Below are 23,396 nucleotides of genomic sequence, written 5' to 3' on the forward strand. Positions count from 1 at the left end.
CACCACGCCTGGCTAATTTTTGTTTGTTTGTTTGTTTGAGACGGAGTCTCGCTCTGTCACCCAGGCTGGAGTGCCGTGGCGCGATCTGGGCTCACTGCAAGCTCCGCCTCCTGGGTTCACGCCATTCTCCTGCCTTAGACTCCCGAGTAGCTGGGACTACAGGCGCCCGCCACCACGCCCAGCTAATTTTTTGTATTTTTAGTAGAGACGGGGTTTCACTGTGTTAGCCAGGATGGTCTCGATCTCCTGACCTCGTGATCCACCCGCCTCGGCCTCCCAAAGTGCTGGGATTACAGGTGTGAGCCACTGCGCGTGGCCTAATTTTTGTATTTTTAATAGAGATGGGGTTTTACCATGTCAGTCAGGCTGGTCTTGAACTCCTGACCTCAGGTGATCCACCCACCTGGACCTCCCAAAGTGCTGGGATTATAGGCGTGAGCCACTGCACCTGGCCTGGATCCTGGATTTTTTTAAAAAGTAATCTAAAAAGGGCATTCCTGGGAACATTGGAATGTGCGAACATGGGCTGTATATTAGATATGGTCATTGTATCTATTTTACCAGTGTTCACTTTTTTGAATGAGATAATGTTCGAGATTATGTAGGAGAACATCCTTATCCTAGGGAGATGCCAGCTGAAGTAGCCAATGGTTTAGCAAAATGTTTATGGGTGTGTGTAGTCTGAAAGGAACATAATGCAAAATCTAATAGAATATTCACCGTTGTAAGCCTACTTGGAGGCTATTCATTACACTATTCCTGCAACTTTTCTTTTCTTTTCTTTTTTTAGAGACAAGAGACAAGGTCTTGCTGGCTGGCGTGGTAGTTCATGCCTGTAATCCTAGCTCTTTGAGAGCCCGAGGTGGGTGGATTACATGAGGTCAGAAGTTCAAGACCAGCCTGGCAAACATGGTGAAACCGCATCTCTACTAAAAATACAAAAATTAGGCCGGTGCGGTGGCTCACACCTGTAATCTCAGCACTTTGGGAGGCCAAGGTGGGTGGATCACCTGAGGTCAGGAGTTTAAGACCAGCCTGGCCAAAATGGTGAAACCCCGTCTCTGCTAAAAATACAAAAATTAGCCAGACATGGTGGCGCATGCCTGTAATCCTAGCTACTTGGGAGGCTGGTTCACGAGAATCGCTTGAACCCAGGAGGCAAAGGTTGCAGTGAGCTGAGATCACACCACTGCACTCCAGCCTGGGCAAAAGAGTGAGACTTTGTTTCAAAAATAACGATAATAATAATAAATACAAAAATTAGCCGGGCGTGGTGGCACGCATCTATAATCCCAGCTACTCAGGAGGCTGAGGCAGGAGAATCGCTTGAACCCAGGAGGTAGAGGTTGCAGTGAGCTGAGATCACACCATCATACTCCAGCCTGTGCAACAGAGAGAGACTCTGTCTCAAAAAAAAAAAAAGAAAAAAAGAAACAGAGAGGGTCTTGCTGTCTTGCTCTGACTGGAGTGCAGTAACTATTCACAGGCTCCATCACAGCACACTGCATCCCCCACTCCTGGAGAGTTGGAAAGAAAAAAGGAAAAAAGAAAGCAGATTAGTGGTTGCCAGAGGCTGGGGTGGGGAAACAGATGGACTGCAAAGGGGCAAGGACAACTTTTTGGGGTGATTCATCATCATTGTGGTGGTAGTTTTGTTGCTGAATATATTTGTCAAAACTCGTCAACTGAAAGACATAAAATTGATAAATTTAATTATATGTAAAGTGTTCCTTGTAGTGGGTTAAATTGCATCCCCCAAGCTGGGCACAGTGGCTCACACCTGTAATCCTGGCACTTTGAGAAGCTAAGGCCGGTGAGTTACCTGAGCTCAGGAGTTCGAGACCAGCTTGGGCAATATGGTGAAACCCCATCTCTACTAAAATACAAATATTAGCCAGTCATGGCAGCGTGCACCTGTAATCCCAGCTACTCAGGAGGCTGAGGCAGGAGAATCGCTTGAACCTGGAAGGTGGAGGTTGCAGTGAGCCAAGATTGTGCCACTGCACTCCAGCCTGGACAACAGAGTGAGACTCCGTCTCAAAAAAAGAAAAAAAAAATTGTGTCCCCCCTAAAAAAAGATATGTACAAGTCCTAACCCCAGGTCTGCAAGAATGTGGCCTTATTTGACAATAGAGTCTTGCCGAGTGCAGTGGCTCATGCCTGCAATCCCAGAACTTTGGGAGGCCAAGGCAGGCAGATCGCGTGAGCTCAGGAGTTTGAGACTAGTCTGGCAAACATTGTGAAACTCCATCTCTACTAAAAATACAAAAATTAGCTGGGCATGGTGGCACGCACCTGTGGTCCCAGCTACTCAGGAGGCTGAGGCAGGAGAACTGCTTGAACCCGGGAAACAGAGGTTACTGTGAGCCGAGATCGCGCCACTGCTCTCCAGCCTGGGTGACAGAGCGAGACTTCATCTCAAAGAAAGAAAAAAAAAAAGAAAAATGGGTCTTTGCACACATAAGTTAAAAATCTCAAGATAAGATCATCCTAGATTTAGGGTGGGCCCTAAATTCAACAGCTGACATCTTTATAGAAGAGGGAAATTCAGAAGGAACCAATCCTCATTTCAGGCTTCTGGCCTCCAGAACTGTAATACAATAATTTTCTGTTGTGTAAGCCCAGTTTGTGTTTTTTCGGTTTGTTTGTTTCCTTTTATTGTTTGAGACAGGGTCTTGCTCTCTCATTCAGGCTGGAGTGTAGTGATGCAATCATGGCTCACTGCAGCCTCGACCTCCTGGGCTCAAGGGATCCTTCCACCTCAGCCTCCCAAGTAGCTGGGACTGCAGGCATGTGCCACTAATTATTATTTTTGTTTGTAGAGAGGGGGTCTTGCTCTGTTTCCCAAGCTAGTGGATATTTTGTTACATACATCAGCCCTAGGAAGCTAATACCTACCTCAATAAAGCTGATTTTTTTTTTTTTTTTTTTTTTGAGATAGGGTCTTGCTCTGTCACCTAGGCTGCAGTACAGTGGCACAATCTCAGTTCACTGCAGCCTCCATTTCCTAGACTCAAGTGATCCTCCTGCCTTAGCCCTGTGAGTAGCTGGGACTACAGGCACACGCCACTATGCCCTGCTAATTTTTATATTTGTTTGTAGAAATGGGGTTTTGCCATGTTGCCCAGGCTGGTCTGGAACTTCTGGCCTCAAGTTATCTGCCCACCACAGCCTCCCAAAGTGTTGGGATTACAGGTGTGAGCCACTGTGCCCAGCCAAAGCTAATTTTTTTTTTTTTTTTGAGACAGAGTCTCGTTCTGTCGCCCAGGCTGAAATGCAGTGGCTCATTCTCAGTAGACTGCAATGTCTGTCTGTCTCCCAGGTTCAAGGGATTCTCCTGACTCAGCCTCCGAGTAGCTGGGATTACAGGCGTCTGCCACCATGCCCAGCTAATTTTTTGTATTTTTATTAGAGAGGGAGTTTCACCATCTTGGCCAGGCTGGTCTTGGACTCCTGACCCCATGATCCACCCACCTCCTCAGCCTCCCAAAGTGCTGGGATTCCAGGCGTGAGCCACCATGCCTGCCCTGATTTTTTTTTTTTTTTAATAAGTGGGAGAAAACACTTGGAAACATAAGCATACATAAAAAAAAACGAACAAAAAACCAAGCTGCAGAACAATGAATTCTGTGTGAAATATTTTATATAAAGGTTTTTACTGTTCCAAACAATACTACCTACTGTTCATGGACTTAGCATATGTCATAAAAGCCTGGAGGCACCTGGATCTGGACCCAAGTTATTTCTACCAGGCTGCTTCTGGGGAAGGGCAAGGAGCAGAGTGGGGTCCTACTGGCCTCTGGATGCCCAGCATAGACTCCCAAGGCATTGTGAGATCTGAGAAAGCTTCCCCAGGGACGACCCCTCCTCAACTCCCAGCCAAGACTCAGAACCCCCCAGGGCTCAGCACGTGGATGGAAAGGCGGGGAGGGCATTCCAAACTAAGCACCTGGGAAGCTGGCTTGTTTGGGCTGGAGAGCAGGTGAGGCTGGGTGATCATCCTTCCCTTCTTTTTTTTTTTTTGGAATGGAGTCTCGCTCTGTCACCCAGGCTGGAGTGCAGTGGTGCGATCTCGGTTCACTTCAACCTCTGCTGCCCGGGTTCAACTGATTCTCCTGCCTCAGCTTCCTGAGTAGCTGCAATTACAAGCGCGTGCCACCACGCCCAGCTAATTTTTATATTTTGTTTTGTTTTGTTTTTTGATTTTGTTTTTGTTTTGAGATGGAGTCTCGTTCTGTCTCCCAGGCTGGAGTGCAATGGCATGGTCTTGGCTCACTGCAACCTCCATCTCCTGGGTTCAAGCGATTCTCATGCCTCATCCTGCTGAGTAACTGGGACCACAGGCGCGTGCCACCACACACGGCTAATTTTTTATATTTTTAGTAGAGGCGGAGTTTCACCGTGTTAGCCAGGATGGTCTCGATCTCCTGACCTCATGATCCACCTGCCTCGGCCTCCCAAAGTGCTGGAATTATAGGCATGAGCCATTGCGCCCTGCCAAATTTTGTATTTTTAGTAGAGATGGGGTTTTAGCATCTTGGCCAGGCTGGTCTTGAGCTCCTGACCTCGCGATCCACCCTCCTTGGTCTCCCAAAGTGCTGGGATTACAGGCATGAACCACCGTGCCCGGCCAATCCCTCCCTTCTTTTTTTTTTTTTTTTTTTTTTTTTTGAGACGGAGTCTCGCTCTGTAGCCCGGGCTGGAGTGCAGTGGCCGGATCTCAGCTCACTGCAAGCTCCGCCTCCCGGGTTCACGCCATTCTCCTGCCTCAGCCTCCCGAGTAGCTGGGACTACAGGCGCCCACCACCTCGCCCGGCTAGTTTTTTGTATTTTTTAGTAGAGATGGGGTTTCACGGTGTTCGCCAGGATGGTCTCGATCTCCTGACCTCGTGATCCGCCCATCTCGGCCTCCCAAAGTGCTGGGATTACAGGCTTGAGCCACCGCGCCCGGCCCAATCCCTCCCTTCTTAACCAGATATGTCCCAGCCTCCCTGGGCCTTCCCTGAGGTCACTGTGTCCCTCCTATTCATCTTTCTCCTGGGATCAGCAAGGAGCCTGGGGGTGAGGCGAGGGCTGAGGGCCCCTGTGTGCTGGGTGGCCAAGACTCTTAGGCCCAACAGGGAGATGGAGGCCAGGACTCCTGGGTCCAGAGGAGACTGAGGACCAGATTCAAATATACAAAGCCAGGCACACTGGCTCATGCCTCCAAGTCCATCACTTTGGGAGGCCAAGGCAGGAGGATTTCTTGAGGCCAGAAGTTGAGACCAGCTTAGGCAATATAGCAAGACCACATCTCTACAAAAAGTAAAAAGGTTAGCAGGGCATGGTGGCATCTGCCTGTAGTCCCAGTCACTCAGGAGGCTGAGGCAGGAGGATCGCTTGAGCCCAAGAGTTCAAGGCTGCTGTGAGCTATGATCATGCTACTATACTTCAACCTGGGTGACAGAGTGAGACCCTGTCTCCGAAAAAAACAAAAACAACACAAATTTCCCAACAGTGACTGAGGCTGAGAGCTAGGCAAGCTGGGATGAAGGCTGTGCTATGTACCCACAGACAAATGACTTCGCCTTTCTGAGCTGGCCTCCTCACCTGTGAATGGCATGACCTCATGGGGTTGCTCTGAGGATGAAATACATTGTGACATGCAGGTGAGTCATCTCTGGTGGCCATGCGGAGATCACCAGCAAGGACTAAGTGCTGGCACTTCACCCTCATTTAATCCTCACACCTGGCCAGGCACGGTGGCTCACACCTGTAATCCCAGCACTCTGGGAGGCGGAGGTGGGCATATCACCTGAGGTCAGTTGAAGACCGTCCTGGTCAACACAGTGAAACCCTGTCTCTACTAAAAATACAAAAATTAGCTGGGTGTGGTGGCGCACGCCTGTAATCCCAGCTACTTAGGTGGCTAAGGTGGGAGAATCGCTTGAACCCAGGAGGCAGAGGTTGCAGGGAGGCGAGATCTCACCACTGCACTCCAGCCAGGGGGACAGAGCGAGACTCCATCTCAAAAAAAATCCTCACATCCCTATAAGCTAGGAACTATCATCCTCATTTTACAGATGGGGAAACTGAGGGCTGCAGAGATTAATCAGCTGAAGGGCACAGGCACACACATCACATCTGGTATGTGGCCAACTGGCTCCTGGACTGAAGCCATGTGATGCCAGCACCCATGGGCCAAGCCCCTTTGCTGTACTGTTTTATTGGTTCATTTCTGGTTTATAGGACTATGCTCCCTCCCATGGCCCAGGTGAACTATGAACCTTCTGGAAGTAGGGCTGTGATCACTTCATCCCGGGATGAGCTCAGTCTGGCTGGCAGGAGACGCTCAAGATGTGCTAAGTGTGGGTGTGAGTGGGGCCCAGGGTGACTGGCATTTGGAGGGGACACTGAGCTTATATTTCCAGAGGGTCACATAGCAGCACTCGGGGAGGCTGGGATGTCTTCAGCCCTCCAGAGGCTACCAGGCTGCTCCCACAGGTGCAGTGGGAGAAAGTGGCAGCCTTGCTGGGCAATGTGGGTCTAAGACAAATCAGCTCCCCTACTCTCTGCTGGCAGAAAACCCTGTCCCAGCCCCAGGACCCAGGAGTCCCAGTTCCTAAGTCATCCCTCCAAGGAGTCCTTGCTCCCCTTTTCCCACAAGCCAGGAGTCCCAGTGCCCACCCTCCTCCTATTTTTCTAGAACCCAGGTAAGTAGCCCCCAGTCCCCCAAGACTCAGGGGTCCTGACCCCCAGCCAGAGGTGCATGGACCCACCTGACACCGGCCAGCCACAGCTGATGTGCACGGCCCCTTCTACCTCCGAACTCAGTGAGGCCAGGTGAGTAGCTGAAGTCAGCCAAGGAGCGTGTATTGCATCATGGAAATTGGCAAATGCAACCAGCGAGGGCTTCTGTTTTAACCAGGGAGCCTGTTGTTAAATGCTTACCAGCACATCGCTGCTCCTAGCCTTCCATCTGACCTGCTCTCCAGGCCAGGAGCCCCTGTCACGAGGCCCAGGGAGCCCTGGAGTCTGGAGATAAATCGTGACAAGACACAAGGCCATGGCTGGGGCATCACTGCTGCCCAAGCCACCCAGGGTCCCTAGTCCCAGACCTTCCCATCTCCACACCAAGGCCCCTGTCCCAGACAACAACATGGTCCTCAGCTCTGCATAACTCAGGAACTGAGAGCACCAGGTCTGGAGCCATGCAGACTCGGGCATGGCTCTGGGCAAGTCACTTTCACTGCCTGTGCTACAGTGTCCTTGTCTGTGGCATGGGAATCAGTAAAGAGCATGACCCTAAAGCCACACTTGTGCTGTTCACCTTCAAGTTCTGACCGGGGACCCCAAACAAGGTGGAGGACCCCCCCCGCCCCCGAGCCTTAGCTTCCTCATCTGTAAGATGGGGATGACAACAGTTCCTCCTCATCAGGTCATCATGAAAGTCAACAGGCCGGGCGCAGTGGCTCAAGCCTGTAATCCCAGCACTTTGGGAGGCCGAGACGGGCGGATCACGAGGTCAGGAGATCGAGACCACCCTGGCTAACACGGTGAAACCCCGTCTCTACTAAAAATACAAAAAACTAGCCGGGCGAGGTGGCGGGCGCCTGTAGTCCCAGCTACTCGGGAGGCTGAGGCCGGAGAATGGCGTGAACCCAGGAGGCGGAGCTTGCAGTGAGCTGAGATCCGGCCACTGCACTCCAACCTGGGCGGCAGAGCCAGACTCCGCCTCAAAAAAAAAAAAAAAAAAAAAGAAAGTCAACAAGTTGAGCCGGGGCGGTGGCTCACTCTGTAATCCCAGCACTTTGGGAGGCCCAGGTGGGTGGATCACAAGATCAGGAGTTTGAGACCAGCCTGGCCAACACGTTGAAACCCTGTTTCTACTAAAAATACAAAATTAGCTGGGCGTAGTGTTGCACACCTGTAGTCCCGGCTACTGGTCAGGCTGAGGCAGGAGAATCACTTGAACCCAGGAGAGGAGGCTGCTGTGAGCTGAGATGGCACCACTGTACTCCAGCCTGGGGAAGAAGAGTAAATTTCCATCTCAAAAAAAAAAAAAAAAAAAGGTCAACAAGTTATGCCTATAAAAGAGTTTACTTGGCCAGAAGCAGTGGCTCATGCCTATAATCCCAGCACTTTGGGAGGCTGAAGCGGGAGGATTACTTGAATCCAGGAGTTTGAGACCAGCCTGGGCAACATAGTGAAACCCCACCCCTACAAAAAGTACAAAAATTAGCCGGGCATGGTGGCATGTACCTGTAGTCCCAGTTACTGGAGAGGGTGTGGTGGGAAGATCACTTGACCATGGGAGGACGAGGTTGCGGTGATGGTGCCACTGCACTCCAGCCTGGGTGACAGAGCAAGATCCCATCTCTAAAACCTAAAAAAGTTTAGTTAGCCGGGTGCTTAAGATGTCAGATTCAATGTTGTTGTCATTGCTAATGAGTTCCTACCCCCACAGGGCAAGGCAGTCCTGATGGCAAAGAAGCGGCGGCTACCTCAATGTAGGATCTGCACACAGTAGGTGCTCAGTTAACTGGCCGGGCCATTTGCAACCACAGCAGGATGGGCCAGTGCCCCCCACCCAGGTGGAAGCGACTCTCCCTCGACCCCGCCCGGCCATTCAGGCAGCTAGGGAGCGCCCCGGCCTCTCCCGCGGCCCCGCCCCTTCACCTGTGTGGGCCGCACACCTGGAGCCGCCTCCGGAAGAGGGGACCGGAGACCGCGGGAACCTCGGAGGGAGCCCGGCGGCTTCGGGTGAGAGTCTGGGGGACGCCGAGGGCCGGGCCCCTCGAGTTGGGGAAGGACTTGTCCGGCCGCGTCGGCAGAGAAGGTTGGAGAACCAGGGCGGGGGCAGGGGAACCGAGATCGCCGGGGAACCGGGGGCGCCGGCAGGAACTCAGCCGTCGGGGGTGAGCCCAGCCCCTTCTCCGGGCTTCCGACACCTGGGGCCAGGGGTCGGGGGGCTGGAGGCCCCAACACCTGGGCAGCTAAATGCGGAAGGGTAAGGGGAGAGGTTTCCATGTCCGGGTCTCTTGGGTGGAGGGGGTGGAGGGGGTGGCGGGAGCGGGGCCAGCGAGGGCCAAGTCAGGGAGATTCTCGGGAGCGGCCTAGGGGCGGCTGGGCTAGGACCACGGTGACACTCAGGTCCTGCGAGCAGGACTGCACATGGACATCGGGCGAGAGGAGGAGGGGGAGCACAGGTGTGTGCACCTAGTGGGTGGAGACCCCCCTGAGGGCTGGGGCTGGTAAGCCCGGTGCGTCGGGCCCTCTGACCTGAGCCCCTGAACCCCAACCCCTGAGCAACCCTAGGGGAGCGCGGGGCTCCTGTCCCCAGGGGCGGGCCAGGAAGTAAACAGAAACTCCGAGCCGCGCTGCAGTCGGGCTGCCGGCACAACCTGTTACCTCGCCCTGTCCTGGGCCCTACGCCAGGGCCCTGGGAAACTGGGGGGTTGAGGGTCAGGACTCCTGAGTCCGGAGGGGTGGGGACATGAATGCCTGAGTCCTGTGGAAAGTGGGGACTGAGGTGGGAATCCTTGGTGGGGGACATTGGAGGTGGGGACCTCTGAGTCTGGAGGGTGGAGTCAAAGCACCTGCTCAGGAGGTAACAGGAGAATGAGTGCCAGAGAGCTGGGAGGTCAGCAGCCGGGATCCGGGCTTCTGGTAGGGAAGGGAGCTGGATTCCTGGGGGCGAAGACACCTCAGTTCCCAAGTCTTAGGGTCCTGCATTCCTGGGAGGAGAAGGGGCTGGGCTCAACGCCAACTGCTGAGTCCCTGAGAACCTGGGTTCTGGGAACTGTCTCAGATGGCAAGGGGCTAGGAGCCAAACTGCTGGGTTCTGGGAAGAGAGGGGACAGGGAGCGGAGGTGGCCTGTGGCCCTGGAGCACTGGAATGAACTTTCCTGGGGACAGAGATTGTCTAGCAGAGGCCAAAGGCTGGGCAGGTCATTTTCTTCTGCTTGCTGCCTCAGTTTACCCCGGGGACATTAACGGAACTGGGTGGCCAAAACACAGGTCATTAACCCTTCGTGGCTCAGGAAGCCCTGGCTGCAGGACCTGGCAGGCTGGCAGCAGGTGGAGAATTCCTGGAGGGCCAGGTGTTGGGCGGAGGGTGAGCCCCTGTCAGACTGCAGAGTAGAGTGTCCTGCAGTCACCTGTCCCCGCAGATGCTGCAGGTGACATGAATTCTCCAGATGGGCCCAGCTTCCCGTCGGGGCTGCTCTCGGGGAGCGCCTCTCCCAGCGGCGACGAGGGCTTCTTCCCCTTTGTGCTGGAGCGGAGGGACTCATTCCTGGGAGGGGGCCCAGGGCCTGAGGAGCCCGAGGACCTAGCCTTGCAGCTGCAGCAGAAGGAGAAAGACCTGCTATTGGCGGCGGAGCTCGGCAAGATGCTTCTGGAGCGAAATGAGGAGCTGCGGCGGCAGCTGGAGACGCTGAATGCCCAGCACTTGGAGCGTGAGGAAGTGAGCTAGCACTGGACTGGGTGGGTGGCCGGGTGGGCAGAGGAGGATGGGTGGGCCTGGAGAAGACAAGGGAAGGGGGTCAGGCAAAGGACGGAGAGAGGAGCCGGGGAGGACAGCGGGGCAGGGGGAGGACATTGGAACAGATCAGAGCTGGGCCCAGTCCCCCTGGCAGTGTTGCCTAGTGGTAAATAACAGGAACTCTGGGTGCCGGGCACAGTACCTCACAACTGTAATCCCAGCACTTTGGGAGGCCAAGGCAGGAAGATCACTAGCCCAGTGCTCAAGATCAGCCTGGGCAACATAGCGAGACTCTGCCTCTACAAAAAATAAGAAAATTAGCTGGATGTGGTGGTGGCACCTGTAGTCTCAGCTACTCAGGAGGCCGAGGCAGGGAGATCACTTGATCCCAGGAATTTTAGAGTTTGAGGCTGCAGTAAGCTATGATCCACTGCACTACAGCTTGGATGACAGAGTAAGATCCTGAAAAAAAAAAAAAAGAAGGAAGGAAGGAAGGAAGGAAGGAAGGAAGGAAGGAAGGAAGGAAGGGAGAAAGGGAGAAAGAAAAAAGAAAAGAAAAGAAAGAAAAAAAAGAAAGGAAGGGAAGGGAAGGGAAAGGAAAAAAGGCGTGAATTCTCAGGCCAGGCATGGTGGCTCACACCTGTAATCCCAGCACTTTGGGAGGCTGAGGTGGCTGGATCACTTGAGGTCAGGAGTTCGAGACCAGCCTGGCCAACATGGTGAAACCCCGTCTCTACTAAAAATACAAAAAAAAATTAGCCAGGCATGATGGGGTGTACCTGTAGTCCTGGCTACTTGGGAGACTGAGGCAGGAGAATCACTTGAACCTGGGAGGCAGAGGTCGCTATGAGCCAAGATCATGCCACTGCTCTCCAGCCTGGGTAACAGAGTGAGACTCCGTCTCAAAAAAAATAAAAAATAAATAAAAAATAAAAAATAAAAAACTGGGTTCAGACCCTTGTCCAGCTGTGTGACCCTGGGTCAGCTGCTGGCCCTCTCTGGATCTTGTGTCTAGCTCCTCAGCAGTATCACAGAACACCAGGCAACAGTCATGGGTGTCTACACCCTGCCTGGCACTGGGCTGAGTGCTTTCCATGACTCTCCATTGATTCTCGCCCAGCCCAATGAGGCAGGAATAGTTCCCTCTACCCAGGTTCTATTTTTGGCCAAATTCTTGCTCTGGGGCTCACATCTGGTCTCCTGAACACCCTCCTTCATCTGCTGCGCTGGCCCCAACCACTCCCCTGAGCCTGACCTGGGTAGCTAACCCTCTCCACCAGGCCACCTAGTGGGCATCTCAACACAAGTGGCAGTTGATTCCACACACTTGATTCCATGCCCACATCACCTGCTGTCCCCATCCTTGCCTTCCCACTTGAGGACCAGGGCCTGTGCACCTCCTTGGCCTTTTTTTTTTTTTTTTTTTTTTTTTTTTTTTTGGCGAGACACGGGCTCCCTCTGTCACCCAGGCTGTAGTGCAGTGGTGCAATCATAGCTCACTGGAACCTCAACCTCATGAGCTCAAGCAATCCTCCCATCTCAGCCTCCTGAGTAGTTGGGACTACAGGCACACATGCACCACCATACCTAGCTAATTTTTGCATTTGTTGTAGAGATGGGATCTCACCATGTTGCCCAGGCTGGTCTCAAACTCCCGGGCTCAACCAAACCACCTGCCTCAGCCTCCCAAAGTGTTGGGATTACAGGTGTGAGTCAATGCGCTCAAACTTTCTTGAATGTACAAATTCCCCCCAATATCCACAAGCCCTTTTGATTCTTCTAGACTAGACTCCAGCCACCCACTTGTTGGCTCTGCAGCCTCCAAGCTGATCACAGATCACAGCCTCCATCACCTCTGCCCCAGACACTCCAGCCACCTGCTCCTGAGTCCCCAGCTTCCACTCTTTTATTATTATTATTTTTTAGATGGAGTCTCACTCTGTTGCCCGGGCTGGAGTGCAGTGGTGCGATCTCAGCTCACTGCAACCTCTGCTTCCTGGGTTCAAGTGATTCTTTCACCTCAGCCTCCCGAGTAGCTGGGATTACAGGTGTGTGCCACCAAGCCCAGATAATTTTCGTATTTTTAGTAGAGACGGGTTTTTACCATGTTGGCCAGGCTGGTCTCGACTTCCTGACCTCAGCTGATCCACTTGCCTCAACCTCCAAAAGTGCTGGGATTATAGGTATGAGCCACTGCGCCCAGCCCCCAGCTTCCACCTTTGACCCCTGGAGCCCATTCTCTAAGGGACAGCCCGGAATTTTCAAAAGCTGCAAATCACATCATTTCACTCCTCAACCAGAATCTCTCCCTCACACTTAGAATGAAACCGAAACTCTTCCCCAGAGCCTAAAAGTCCCGGCGAGCTGGGCTCCTCCCTGACCTCACCACAGCAACACCACCCCTTTCTCCCTTCCTCCAAGAAGGGCAGCCGATCCACCCTCTCCCCGACAATGAGGGCTCTTTTCAGTTCCTCCAAGAACTCACGCTTGTTCCCTCAGGAACTTTGCACTTGCTGTCCCTTAATGCCTAGCCTTCTTTCTGGTGGCTCTTCTTGTCCTGCAGAAGTCAACTCAAACACGACATCCTCCTTGAAGGACCCTCCACCCCCACCCCACTCCTTACTCTCCATCACTTCCTGCGTCTCTTTGCAGCCCTTACTGTCCCCCTGAAATTACCTGGCTCCGGCATGTGTCCATGCCCTCTGGACTCTAAGCTACTTGAAGCAGTGAACTTGGTGGTCTCATGTGCCGCTGACAGCAGACCCCAGAACAAGCGGAGCTCAGGAAATATGGGAGGATTGATAGTAGTGTGGGTGAATGGACTTAGAGATATTGTGTCCAGGCCACAAGGCATCAGCAGAGCCGAATATCAGCCAGGACAATGTGACCTTGAACCTGACAGCTTAATCCTGAAGCTGTATTTTCCCTACAAGATTTGGTTAAAAGTTCTGCTGCCTGAGTTGGCATCCCTGCTTTGTGAAGTTATTGTGTGGGCATGGTGGCTCACGCCTGTAATCCCAGCACTTTGGGAGGCCCAGGAGGGTGGATTGTTTGAGACCAGGAGTTCAAGACCAGCCTGGCCAACGTGGTGAAACCCCATCCCTACTAAGAAAACAAAAAAAATTTGCCAGGCAAGGTGGTGCACACCTGTAATCTTAGCTACTTGGGAGGCTGAGGCAGGAGGATCTCTTGAACTTGGGAGGCGGACATTGCCATGGGCCGAGATTGTTCCACTGCACTCCAGCCTGGGCAAAAGAGTGAAGATCTGTCTCAACAAAATAATAATAAATAATAAAAACAAAAATAAATGACTGTGTGTCCTTAGGCAAGGCACTTAGCAACTATGAGCTTCAGTTTCATCTAAACCCAGGACGTTAGTGATTCTCCCTCTAGTGGATGAAATGAAGTAATGCAGATAAACCCCTAATGCAGGGTACCTGCCAGTCACTGCAGTAGCTGTGGCAATTGTCACCTTCGTCCAAGCCCATCCCGCTTTGAGGGCCTAGAGAGAGTGGGCCAGAGGTTAACCCCCGACTCATCTGCTTCCCCACGCTGGGCATCTGGGTGTGCCAGGGCGTTCCCCCGCTGGTCAGACAGGTTTTGGGGCTGGGGCGGGGCTGACCAGGGTTAATTAGAGGGAACTGGCTAGCAGGAGCTGGGGAGGGGGCTGGGCAGAGTCCAGGCCTCCAGAGCCCCTGGGACACAGCAGGTGTGTTCCGCCATGGGCCGGGGCTTGAACTCTGCCAGACTCAGGCGCCAAAAACGGCGCTTGCGACCTCGGGTCCAGAAGCCCAGGCAACAGCTGGAGGTGAGTGGTCATCAGAGAGCCCCATCCCCACCCTTGCCCTGGGCCCACGAGTCCTGTCTGCCCGGAACCTTCCCTCTAAATCCCTGGGTCTTGCTCATTCTTCCTCCCTCATTCTCCCTTGCTTTTGTGTCTATCTTGGACACAAGGCCCCCTTAGGCTTTCTCCCTAGGTGTCTGTCCCTCCATCCCCATCTCTCTGTGCCTGTCCAGTCTCATCGGTGCCTCTCTGCCTCTGTCCCTCTGCCCTGGCCCCTACAGCAGCTCCAGCAGGAGAACCATGAGCTCCGGCGAGGCCTGGCAGCCCGAGGAGCCGAGTGGGAGGCCAGGGCCGTGGAGCTGGAGGGGGACGTGGAGGCCCTGCGGGCCCAGCTCGGGGAGCAGCGCTCGGAGCAGCAGGACAGTGGGCGAGAACGGGCACGGGCCCTCAGCGAGCTCAGCGAGCAGAACCTCCGGCTCAGCCAGCAGCTGGCTCAGGTGGACAAGGTGGAGGAGGACGCCTTGGTCCCCAGTGGGGAGTGGGTGCATTGGGCATGGTGCTGAGGCTCCTCTGCCCCCCTTTCCACCTCCTCAGGCCTCCCAGACTGAGCAGGAACTTCAGAGGGAACTGGACACCCTTCGGGGACAGTGCCAAGCTCAGGCACTGGCTGGGGCAGAGCTGAGGACGCGGCTGGAGAGTCTGCAGGGGGAAGTGAGTTTCAGCTGGGGCTGGGGGATTGTCTGAGACAAAAAAGCCGGACCGGGGGCTGGGAGGGGGCTGCCCCCCTCCCCAGCTCTCAGGCGTTTCCCCAGAACCAGATGCTGCAGAGCCGCCGGCAGGACCTGGAGGCCCAGATCCGAGGTCTGCGTGAGGAGGTGGAGAAGGGCCAGGGCCGACTGCAGACCACGCACGAGGAGTTGCTGCTGCTGAGGCGGGAGAGGCGGGAGCACAACCTGGAGGTGACCTGCAGGGCTAGGGGATACAACTGCCTGGACCCTTAGCAATGGCTTCAGGGTTTTCTGGGAGATGAGGCCAGAGCTGGATCACTGGGAGGTCCAGAGGCTGGCCCACAAGAGCATGGGCATTAGCCCATGGGCAAGTGGGAGCCACGGAAGGCTGTTAAGCAGGGGAGGCATGCTCTTAGAATACATCAGAGCCTGGCAGCTGAAAGGGCAGGGAGGGGGCTGATGCCAGAGCTCAGGCCAGGAATGACAGCCCCTAGACCATGGCTGGGCAATGGAGATGGAGAAAAAGAAATGAAAAAGAGGACGCGGGGTCTGATGTTAGAGATCAAAGGAGTCTGCACTTTGGGGTCAGCTTGCCTGGCTTCACATCCCAGTGCCCCTTTTTGCTACTGTGGGACAAGCAGCCTCAGTAGCACCGATAAATGCTGCATGAAACAATTAGTGAATGAGGAGGTAGACTGGGCAGGGGAGGGAATAGGGCTCTTCGAGGTGGGGCCCTGCTTTATAGGCGAGGAAATTGTGTGTCTGCTGAGGGAGGTGCATGGCCCAAGGCGCCCAGCGATCCAGGAACGGGAACAGCCTGGGCCGATGGGGTGCGGGGCCCTCCACGGCGCCCCCGCGTGGACCTGCCGCGGGATGCCGGCGCTGGGTGCGTCCCGCTGACCACCTGCGCTTCCCTCTGCGGGACCGTCCACAGCTGGAACGCGCACGGTCCGAGGCCGGGGAGGCGCTGAGCGCGCTGCGGAGGCTGCAGCGGCGCGTCTCCGAACTGGAGGAGGAGTCACGCCTCCAGGACGCCGACGTGTCGGGTGCCTCGTTGCAGTCAGAACTGGCCCACAGCCTCGAGGACGGCGACCAGTGCCAGAGCGCCGAAGCACGCGGAGACACCCCGGTGAGCTCGTGGGCCCTCAGCCCCCTTACCTGTGCCATCGAGAGGGTCGCAGGCTCTGCCTTTCCTCCTTTCCCTAATAGACTCCACACCACTAACCCATTTCTTTGGCCCACAGACCACCCGGTCCCCAAAGACCCGAGAGGCATCCAGTCCCCAGCCTTCACCCCCGGAAGAGAGCTTAGAGCCCCCCAAGAAGCGAACATCCCTCAGCCCAGCGGAGATACTGGAGGAGAAGGAGGCAGAAGTGGCCAAGCTGCAAGATGAGGTGGGGGAGAGGGCACTGTGCTGGATGCAGGGCCCCTCTAGCTGTCAGTTTCTGTCTCCCATGTCCACTTCCCAGCCTTTGCCCACTAAGCTCCCTATACTTGGATCGGTCTTCATCTCAACAAACTTACTTCAAGAGCCAGCCTGCATGCCACCTCCTCCAGGAAGACTTCCTAGACAGCACCTCCCCGCTTAGTTCCACTTTCAATGCTTCTCCCTGCATCCCTCCTGCAGGGTTATACCACTCCCACTAGCCCTGCTCCACCCCACCCTGCACCAGCCTGAGGGTCTCAGAGGGCTCATCTTGGAGTCTCCAGCACAGGGCTACAGCTGCCTGGGGTGTCTGTCGCAGGCAGAGGAGGGCTGGGGAAAGCCAGAGTCGGGGCTGCTGGGAGAAGCAGGGACTGAAAGGCCCATTGGCTCATCTGCCGCACGGCCCCTCCTCTGCTCACAGATCTCGCTGCAGCAGGCAGAGCTGCAGTCCCTGCGGGAAGAGCTGCAGAGGCAGAAGGAGCTGCGGGCGCAGGAAGACCCTGGGGAGGCCCTGCACAGTGCCCTCTCAGACCGGGACGAGGCCGTGAACAAGTAAGCCTCAAGCCATCCACCACCACTCCAGCGCCCTCTGGGCCCTCCTGGGCTCCTGATTCCTCTTCTGATACGGGTTATAATGATCCCCACTCCCACCCAGGGGCCCACTGACCTCCTTGATCTAGGTGTTGGCAGCCCTCCTCCCGTTCGGGTCCAGAATTCCCCCGCCACCCCGGCTCCCTGAAGCCCTAGCGCCCTCAAACGCGTCGTCCGCCCCTCCCCGCCTAGGGCCCTGGAGCTGTCCCTGGAGCTCAACCGAGTCTCGCTGGAGCGAGACTCCCTGTCCCGGGAGCTGCTGCGCGCCATCCGCCAGAAGGTGGCGCTCACGCAGGAGCTGGAGGCCTGGCAGGTGAGGGGCCGGGTCCGTGTGCGGAGGAGGGCAGGGGGCGGGACCGGTGCTGAGCCGACCACGACCTCCCGCAGGACGACATGCAGGTGGTGATCGGGCAGCAGCTGCGCTCACAGCGCCAGAAGGAACTGAACGCCGCCGCGTCGTCGTCGACCCCGCGCCGTGCCGCGCCCCGCTTCTCTCTGCGCCTGGGCCCCGGGCCCGCCGGTGGCTTTCTCAGCAACCTCTTCCGAAGGACCTGACGGCTGGGCCCAGGGGCTGCCCTTGCCCGCTTAGGGGCTCACTTTCCTCTTCTGGCCAATTAAGCGACAGGGCCTGGATTGTCTTCCAAAAGGAGCTGATGCCCTCCCCACCCCAGGATGCTGGGCAAGGGCTCATCGGGAGCAGGGGCTCATCCGGAGCAGGGGCCAGCTTTGTGGGGCAGGAGCCCCTAGTGGGTGGCAGGGGCAGGTGAACAGAGCTATTTTCCGAATCAATATAGGTCTATCTTTTCTAGGGCAGGGATAGGGCTGGGTATTTATGTATCAAGATGGGACAGAGTAATATATAAATCACTCCACCGATTTGGCCTCCATTCGTGGAAAGAAAGAGCACAGAAAAAAAGCCTGAAACTTTATTGTAAAAAAGAAAATGAAAAACACTCTAAAACCCTGGGCTGGCTGGGGGTGTCGTCAGAGGTCAGAAGGACAGGGAGAAGGCCCGGTAGCCCAGGTTGGTGAAGACATCCACCCGGCAGCTGTTACCTGCAGCTGTCAGGACCTGGAGGAAAGAGGGGCATGACTGGCCTGCCCACACCCCTGCCTCCCAGCCACCCCATGGCCCCTGCCAGACCCACCTTGCACTCGGGCGCGGCGGGCTGCTGGTTGAGGCTGAGGCTGAGCAGCCCTGGGGAGGAGCCAGGCACCTGGGCCTTCAGCTCCCCGCTCAGCTGCCACTGGTTGACACAGCGGCCCTGGCCAGCCGACAGAATCTGCAGAGGACAGGGAAGGTGCTCGGGGGTCACGACTGAAGGGAAGAGTCAGTGGGGGTGGCAGAAGTGAGAGAGAGGGACTCACTAGGTCCTGGTAGAAGGTGACATGCTTCTGTGGCGCCCGGATGGGGAAGACAGTGGTAGGTGTGGAGGATCGGAGGTGCCAGAGGGTGAGGGCTGGGCCCCCTCCACAGACCTGGACAGAAAGGTGGGAGTCCCCAGCTGTGAACTACAGGCCCACAGCTGACAGGGCCCGGAGCTGCCATCCAATCCCACAGTCTGCCCAGCTCACCATCCAGTCGGAATCAGTTGCCAAGCATCCGATCCAGCGCCCATTGTGGGGCCTTGAACACTCCTGGGCGGCGGGGGAGGGAAAGAGGTGAAGACATGCAGAATTCAAGGAGCGGGAGGGGAAGAGGACAATGGCCATGGACAGACCCTCACCTCGTGCTTATAGACCTCGATCGTCTGGACCTCCTTGGCTGTGCGCAGGTCTGCGGGGAAAGAACTGTGAGTGGTACCCCATTTACCTCAGCCTCCTTCACTGCCATCTTGCCCTCCAGCCAGCCACCTCCTTACCCCAAAGTCGAACAGCTCCGTCCTCGCCACCTGACAGCACCTCTGGGCTCCTTTCCCGCAGTGCCAGGCAATGGATGTAGTCTGTGTGGCCCCGGAGGACCCGCTGCATGTAGAGGGGCGATGTCAGGAGGAGACCTAGGAAGAGTGCCTCTCCCTGGCCTGGACCTGCTCTAGGGCTCCAAGACCCTGCTCACCGTGAAAGTCCCAGTTTCAAGGTCCATAGTGTGCAACTGACAGTCTCCCCCAGCCAGGATGAGGGAGTTCTCCTGTGGAGGGAGCAGGGTGAGGCAGGAAGTCAATGTCAAATCAGGGTAGGCAGAGGGTGAAGGATCAAAGTTTGGACAAGAACAGTCACATGGGGCTCAGACCTTGGGGACCAGCAGCAGAGCATTGATCTCGGGCACTTCCAGGCTGGTCCTGGGGAAGGAAAGGCAGGGTCAGTGAGGAAGTCACTTCACCCTGATGCCCCCTCTATCCATGTGGCCCTGGCTCACCTGTATGGAGGCTGACGATGCCACAGCTCCTTACACCCCTTCAAAAGGGAAAATACCAGTTGACCTCAAAGGCTCTCTCTGGGTCCCGGCACCCCAGCCCTTTCCCGAGCTCAACTCCTTACCTTCTTGAGCATCTCCGCCCAAAGCCAGGCCTTCACCTCCCCATCCCCAGCACTAAGCAGATGTCGATCGGTGGAGACCATGCTATAGACAGGCCCATCATGGGCTAAAGAGAAATGCAGAACTGAGTTGACCAATTCCACCCAAAGTCCCGAAGCCAGACTCCACAGCTATACCCACCTTGGAAAGTCACCACCGGCTTCTTACTTTCCTCTTTGGCTTCGGAGCTCAAAGCAGCGGACAAGCTGCAGGGGACAGCGGAGGGGACCCAGGAGTCAGAAACAGGGGCATCCGTCCCATGAGGGCCAAGTGCCAGGGCTAATGGGTGGACAGCGGCAGAGGGTACCTGAAGATGGCAATCTGCCCATAATTGTTGCCAGCCGCCAGAAACTTCCCACACGGTGAGACGCTCTGGGAGAAGATGGTCATATGGAGCCGCTGCAAGGCCTGGAACACCTCTGTCTGCAGGGAAGAACTGGATGAGGCCTGCCTGGGATGTATGAAACCTCCCATCCGGCCGGGCGCGGTGGCTCAAGCCTGTAATCCCAGCACTTTGGGAGGCCGAGGCGGGTGGATCACGAGGTCAGGAGATCGAGACCATCCTGGCTAACATGGTGAAACCCCGTCTCTACTAAAAATACAAAAAACTAGCCGGGCGAGGTGGCGGGCGCCTGTAGTCCCAGCTACTCGGAGGCTGAGGCGGGAGAATGGCGTGAACCCGGGAGGCGGAGCTTGCAGTGAGCCGAGATGGCGCCACTGCACTCCAGCCTGGGCGACACAGCGAGACTCCGTCTCAAAAAAAAAAAAAAAAAGAAACCTCCCATCCACAGACTCCTTCCTGCTTCCCCCAACACCTGCCAGGCCTCCCACTGTCCTGACTTCTCAGCCCTCTTTTGAGGCGGCCCGGCCCCAAGCCAGCACTTGCCCATGCAGTCCCATGGGCGGCTCCAAGAAGACACTGAAGAAGGGGCGAGTCGAGGTGATGCCTCAGGGACCTCTGAGCAAGCACCCAGCACTCTCCTACCAGCTTCCTCAACTGTCAAGTGGAGCTCACAGAAGATTCCATCACAATTAGATGAGCTAGTGTATAGACAAGAGCTCTCCATGGGGCCGTCACTCAGTGCTGAAGCCAGGTGTGGTGGCTCATGCCTGTCATCCACCGCTTGGGGAGGCCAGGAGTTCGAGAGCAGCCTGGTCAAAATAGTGAGACTCCGTCTCAACAAAAAATTTAAAAATGTGGGGCCGGGCGCAGTGGCTCACGCCTGTAATCCCAGCACTTTGGGAGGCCGAGGTGGGCGGATCACCTGAGGTCTGGAGTTCCAGACCAGCCTGACCAACATGGAGAAACCCATCTCTACTAAAAATACAAAATGAGCTGGGAGTGGTGGCGCATGCCTGTAATCTCAGCTACTTGGGAGACTGAGGCAGGAGAACTGCTTGAATCTGGGAGGCGGAGGCTGTGGTGAACCAAGATGGAGCCATTGCACTCCAGCCTGGGCAACAAGAGTGAAACTTCATCTCAAAAAAAAAAAAAATGTGGCCAGGCATGGTGACTCACACCTGTAATCCCAGCACTTTGGGAGGCTGAGGCGGGAGGATCACCTGAGGTCAGGAGTTCGAGACCAGCCTGGTCAACATGGTGAAACCCTGTCTCTACTAAAAACACAAAATTAGCTGGGCATGGTGGCACACGCCTGTAGTCCCAGCTACTCAGGAAACTGAGGCAGGAGAATCGCTTGAACCCAGGAGGCGGAAGTTGCAGTGAGCTGAGATCGTGCCACTGCACTCTAGCCTAGTTGACAGAGTGAGACTCCGTCTAAAAAAAAAAAAAAGGGCTTTGCAGGAACTAGAAAATTAAAAAAAAAAAAAAGGGGGGGCTCCACTACCCCAACATAGAAAAACGTACTGATTTATAATCCCTACTCTCTGACTTGCGTTAAGCCCCTGAGGCACTTCTGGGTTACTCTCCCGCCCCCCGGTCAGCGTCTGAGTTCCACAAATAGCCCAGGCAAAATAGGACTCAAAGGGCACAATTCCCTGCCCGCCCCGTCCCAGCCATGAATGGACTACAAATCCCAGAAGGCAACGCGCACCACGTCCGTCTCACCTGACCCAGCGGTACCGCGAGCGGCACAGCTCGCTCCATCTCCAGAACTACAAGTCCCAGAGTGCTCCGCGTGCGACGCAACTTCACGAGGCCTTACGTGCCTACAGCGGTTCCTCTCCGTGGCGCCCTACTGCCTTCGGCGCGAAGGTGGCTGCTGTGTACCGTCCTGAACCCCAGGAGCCGAGGTGAGCGCCGCGAAGACCCCCGACATTAAGAAGTGGTGTCCACCGCAGCCCCGCTAAGCCGGATACCCTCCCCCACCCCGAGGAGCCAGCCTGCCTTCTGCCACGCGCCGCCCTTCTTCCGCGCCCGCGCAGAACCTCGCCGCTGTGCCCGCCTAAAGCCACGCCCATCCTCGCTGGGCCACGCCCTCAGAGACTCCTCCCCTGTCACCCAGATCCCACCCGCAGGACCCCAAAACCCAATGATCCTTCAGCAGCCCTTGGAGCGAGGCCCCCAGGGTGGGGCCCAGCGCCTCCCGCGGGCCGCCTTGGGGGTGACTCGGGGCCTGGACGCCAGGTGCGTGTGGGGGACCAGGGTGGGCCTGACCAAGGGCCGCAGGAGCTTTGGCTGGGTGCTCAGGGCTGCTCTGCAGGATGAACACGGGGTGGGGCGAACCGGCGGGGCTTAGGCTTGAGCTGAGATGGTACTGGGGCTGCAGTTCAGGGTCCAGACTTCCGAAGTACGCTGCTGGATGGCCCAGGAGAGGGGGGACCAGCACCAGCTGAGACAGTAATGGGCTTGGGGCTCCTGGCTGATGCTGCAGGCTCAGGCGGGCATATCCTTGGGAAGGGGCCAAGAGGGTGGGGTGCACCAGGCTCTCTTTTTTTCCCAGCTCCCCTCTACGAGGAGCTGTGCCCATGAGCACCAAGCGGCGCCTGGAGGAGGAGCAGTGAGTTTGGGGGTAGGGAGGGACTCCCAACGAGAGCTCTGTCACCTCTGGTCCCCAACAGGCTGCCTCCTGTCTCAATATCCCAGCCTGCCTCTCTCCCATCTCTCCCCAGGGAGCCTCTGCGCAAGCAGTTTCTGTCTGAGGAGAACATGGCCACCCACTTCTCTCAACTCAGCCTGCACAATGACCACCCCTACTGCAGCCCCCCCATGGCCTTCCCCCAAGCCCTGCCCCCACTCAGGTAGGCTCCTCCACTGGCCAGGCCTTCTGCAGAATCACAGGCGGTCCTCGCAGCTGACCTCAGGCCCTGCCTCATCGTGCCATTTTTAGCTCTAGCTGACCTCTGGGTTGTTTCTCATCTTGGCTCTTTGGAAAGTGCTGGGAACCCAGGAGTCCCTGGGGACCTGGACCTGGTGGGAGGTGCTCAGCTAGGCCAGCCTTAGCCCCATGCCCTGACAGTCATTTCTTCTTCTAGAAGCCCTTGCTCTGAGCTGCTTCTCTGGCGCTACCCTGGCAGCCTCATCCCCGAGGCCCTCCGTCTGCTGAGGCTGGGGGACACCCCCAGTCCCCCCTACCCTGCAACCCCAGCTGGAGACATAACGGAGCTCTGAGTGCTGGTGGACTGCCCCTCCCACCTTCCTTCTTCCCCACAAAAGAGACCAGCGACTCCTGCAAAGGGACAAGGTTCCTCCCTCTCCTGCAGACCAGGCATCTGGGCACCAAGACCTTCCCTCAACAGAGGACACTGAGCCCAACGGAGCTCTGGGATGGGAGGGGTGGGAGCATGGGAAGGGAGGCATCCCACCCCCAAGAAGAACTGAATAAAGATTGCTGAGCAAAGGAAGGCTTCAGTCTAGAACCTGGGGCTTTTGGGGATGGTGGAGAGGGGAGAGGTGCGGGATGCTGGGGTTTCTCCTCAAGATCTTC

The 23,396-nt window shown here is 56.1% G+C and overlaps 4 protein-coding genes across 10 annotated transcripts; 2 read left to right on the forward strand and 2 right to left on the reverse strand.

Moving 5' to 3' along the window:
• Nucleotides 1–8,884: 8,884 nt before the first annotated feature.
• LOC112614023 (putative uncharacterized protein FLJ46214) lies at nucleotides 8,885–9,535 on the reverse strand. The gene has a single exon (XM_025370098.1). The coding sequence runs from the start codon at nucleotides 9,533–9,535 to the stop codon at nucleotides 8,885–8,887; it is 651 nt and encodes a 216-aa protein (XP_025225883.1).
• Nucleotides 9,536–10,126: 591 nt separating this feature from the next.
• Nucleotides 10,127–17,960, forward strand: BICDL2 (BICD family like cargo adaptor 2). Its single transcript, XM_025370092.1, has 9 exons — nucleotides 10,127–10,447; nucleotides 14,531–14,746; nucleotides 14,844–14,960; nucleotides 15,062–15,208; nucleotides 15,912–16,106; nucleotides 16,222–16,371; nucleotides 16,825–16,955; nucleotides 17,187–17,307; nucleotides 17,382–17,960. The coding sequence occupies exons 1-9, from the start codon at nucleotides 10,166–10,168 to the stop codon at nucleotides 17,547–17,549; spliced, it is 1,527 nt and encodes a 508-aa protein (XP_025225877.1). The 5' UTR covers nucleotides 10,127–10,165; the 3' UTR covers nucleotides 17,550–17,960.
• Nucleotides 17,666–21,924, reverse strand: THOC6 (THO complex 6). Of its 3 annotated transcripts, XM_025370094.1 has the most exons (13): nucleotides 21,578–21,924; nucleotides 19,817–19,932; nucleotides 19,651–19,715; nucleotides 19,473–19,576; nucleotides 19,351–19,388; nucleotides 19,225–19,273; nucleotides 19,051–19,122; nucleotides 18,857–18,959; nucleotides 18,722–18,771; nucleotides 18,570–18,632; nucleotides 18,363–18,473; nucleotides 18,143–18,277; nucleotides 17,905–18,066 (listed from the first exon to the last, which is right to left on the reverse strand). In XM_025370094.1, exons 1-13 carry the CDS (start codon nucleotides 21,614–21,616, stop codon nucleotides 17,986–17,988), a joined length of 1,026 nt encoding a protein of 341 aa, XP_025225879.1. In that variant the 5' UTR covers nucleotides 21,617–21,924; the 3' UTR covers nucleotides 17,905–17,985. The 3 variants fall into 3 exon arrangements, with proteins under 3 accessions (XP_025225878.1, XP_025225879.1, XP_025225880.1); XM_025370095.1 differs by lacking the exon at nucleotides 18,143–18,277; XM_025370093.1 differs by having other exon boundaries at nucleotides 17,666–18,473; nucleotides 21,578–21,641.
• HCFC1R1 (host cell factor C1 regulator 1) lies at nucleotides 21,657–23,318 on the forward strand. 5 transcript variants are annotated; one of them, XM_025370102.1, is made up of 5 exons: nucleotides 21,657–21,762; nucleotides 21,975–22,096; nucleotides 22,413–22,469; nucleotides 22,582–22,710; nucleotides 22,945–23,318. In XM_025370102.1, the coding sequence occupies exons 2-5, from the start codon at nucleotides 22,002–22,004 to the stop codon at nucleotides 23,078–23,080; spliced, it is 417 nt and encodes a 138-aa protein (XP_025225887.1). In that variant the 5' UTR covers nucleotides 21,657–21,762; nucleotides 21,975–22,001; the 3' UTR covers nucleotides 23,081–23,318. The 5 variants fall into 5 exon arrangements, with proteins under 5 accessions (XP_025225887.1, XP_025225886.1, XP_025225889.1 ...); XM_025370101.1 differs by having other exon boundaries at nucleotides 21,657–22,096; XM_025370104.1 differs by lacking the exon at nucleotides 22,413–22,469 and having other exon boundaries at nucleotides 22,945–23,313.
• The last annotated feature ends 78 nt before the right edge of the window (nucleotides 23,319–23,396 follow it).

Source organism: Theropithecus gelada, chromosome 20, assembly GCF_003255815.1.
Source record: "Theropithecus gelada isolate Dixy chromosome 20, Tgel_1.0, whole genome shotgun sequence".
NCBI classification, from domain to species: Eukaryota; Metazoa; Chordata; class Mammalia; order Primates; family Cercopithecidae; genus Theropithecus; species Theropithecus gelada.

Coding starts and splice junctions, on each gene's coding strand:
- LOC112614023 (XM_025370098.1), bottom strand. CDS start 9,535: ATGTCCCCCACCAAGGATTCCCACCTCAGTCCCCACTTTCCACAGGAC.
- BICDL2 (XM_025370092.1), top strand. CDS start 10,166: ATGAATTCTCCAGATGGGCCCAGCTTCCCGTCGGGGCTGCTCTCGGGG. Junction 14,747..14,843: donor TCAGCCAGCAGCTGGCTCAG/GTGGACAAGGTG, acceptor CCACCTCCTCAG/GCCTCCCAGACTGAGCAGGA. Junction 16,107..16,221: donor AAGCACGCGGAGACACCCCG/GTGAGCTCGTGG, acceptor TTTGGCCCACAG/ACCACCCGGTCCCCAAAGAC.
- THOC6 (XM_025370093.1), bottom strand. CDS start 21,616: ATGGAGCGAGCTGTGCCGCTCGCGGTACCGCTGGGTCAG. Junction 19,389..19,472: donor GGGCGGAGATGCTCAAGAAG/GTAAGGAGTTGA, acceptor TCCCTTTTGAAG/GGGTGTAAGGAGCTGTGGCA. Junction 18,960..19,050: donor TTGAAACTGGGACTTTCACG/GTGAGCAGGGTC, acceptor CTCTACATGCAG/CGGGTCCTCCGGGGCCACAC.
- HCFC1R1 (XM_025370101.1), top strand. CDS start 22,002: ATGATCCTTCAGCAGCCCTTGGAGCGAGGCCCCCAGGGTGGGGCCCAG. Junction 22,097..22,412: donor ACTCGGGGCCTGGACGCCAG/GTGCGTGTGGGG, acceptor TTTTTTTCCCAG/CTCCCCTCTACGAGGAGCTG. Junction 22,470..22,581: donor CGGCGCCTGGAGGAGGAGCA/GTGAGTTTGGGG, acceptor ATCTCTCCCCAG/GGAGCCTCTGCGCAAGCAGT.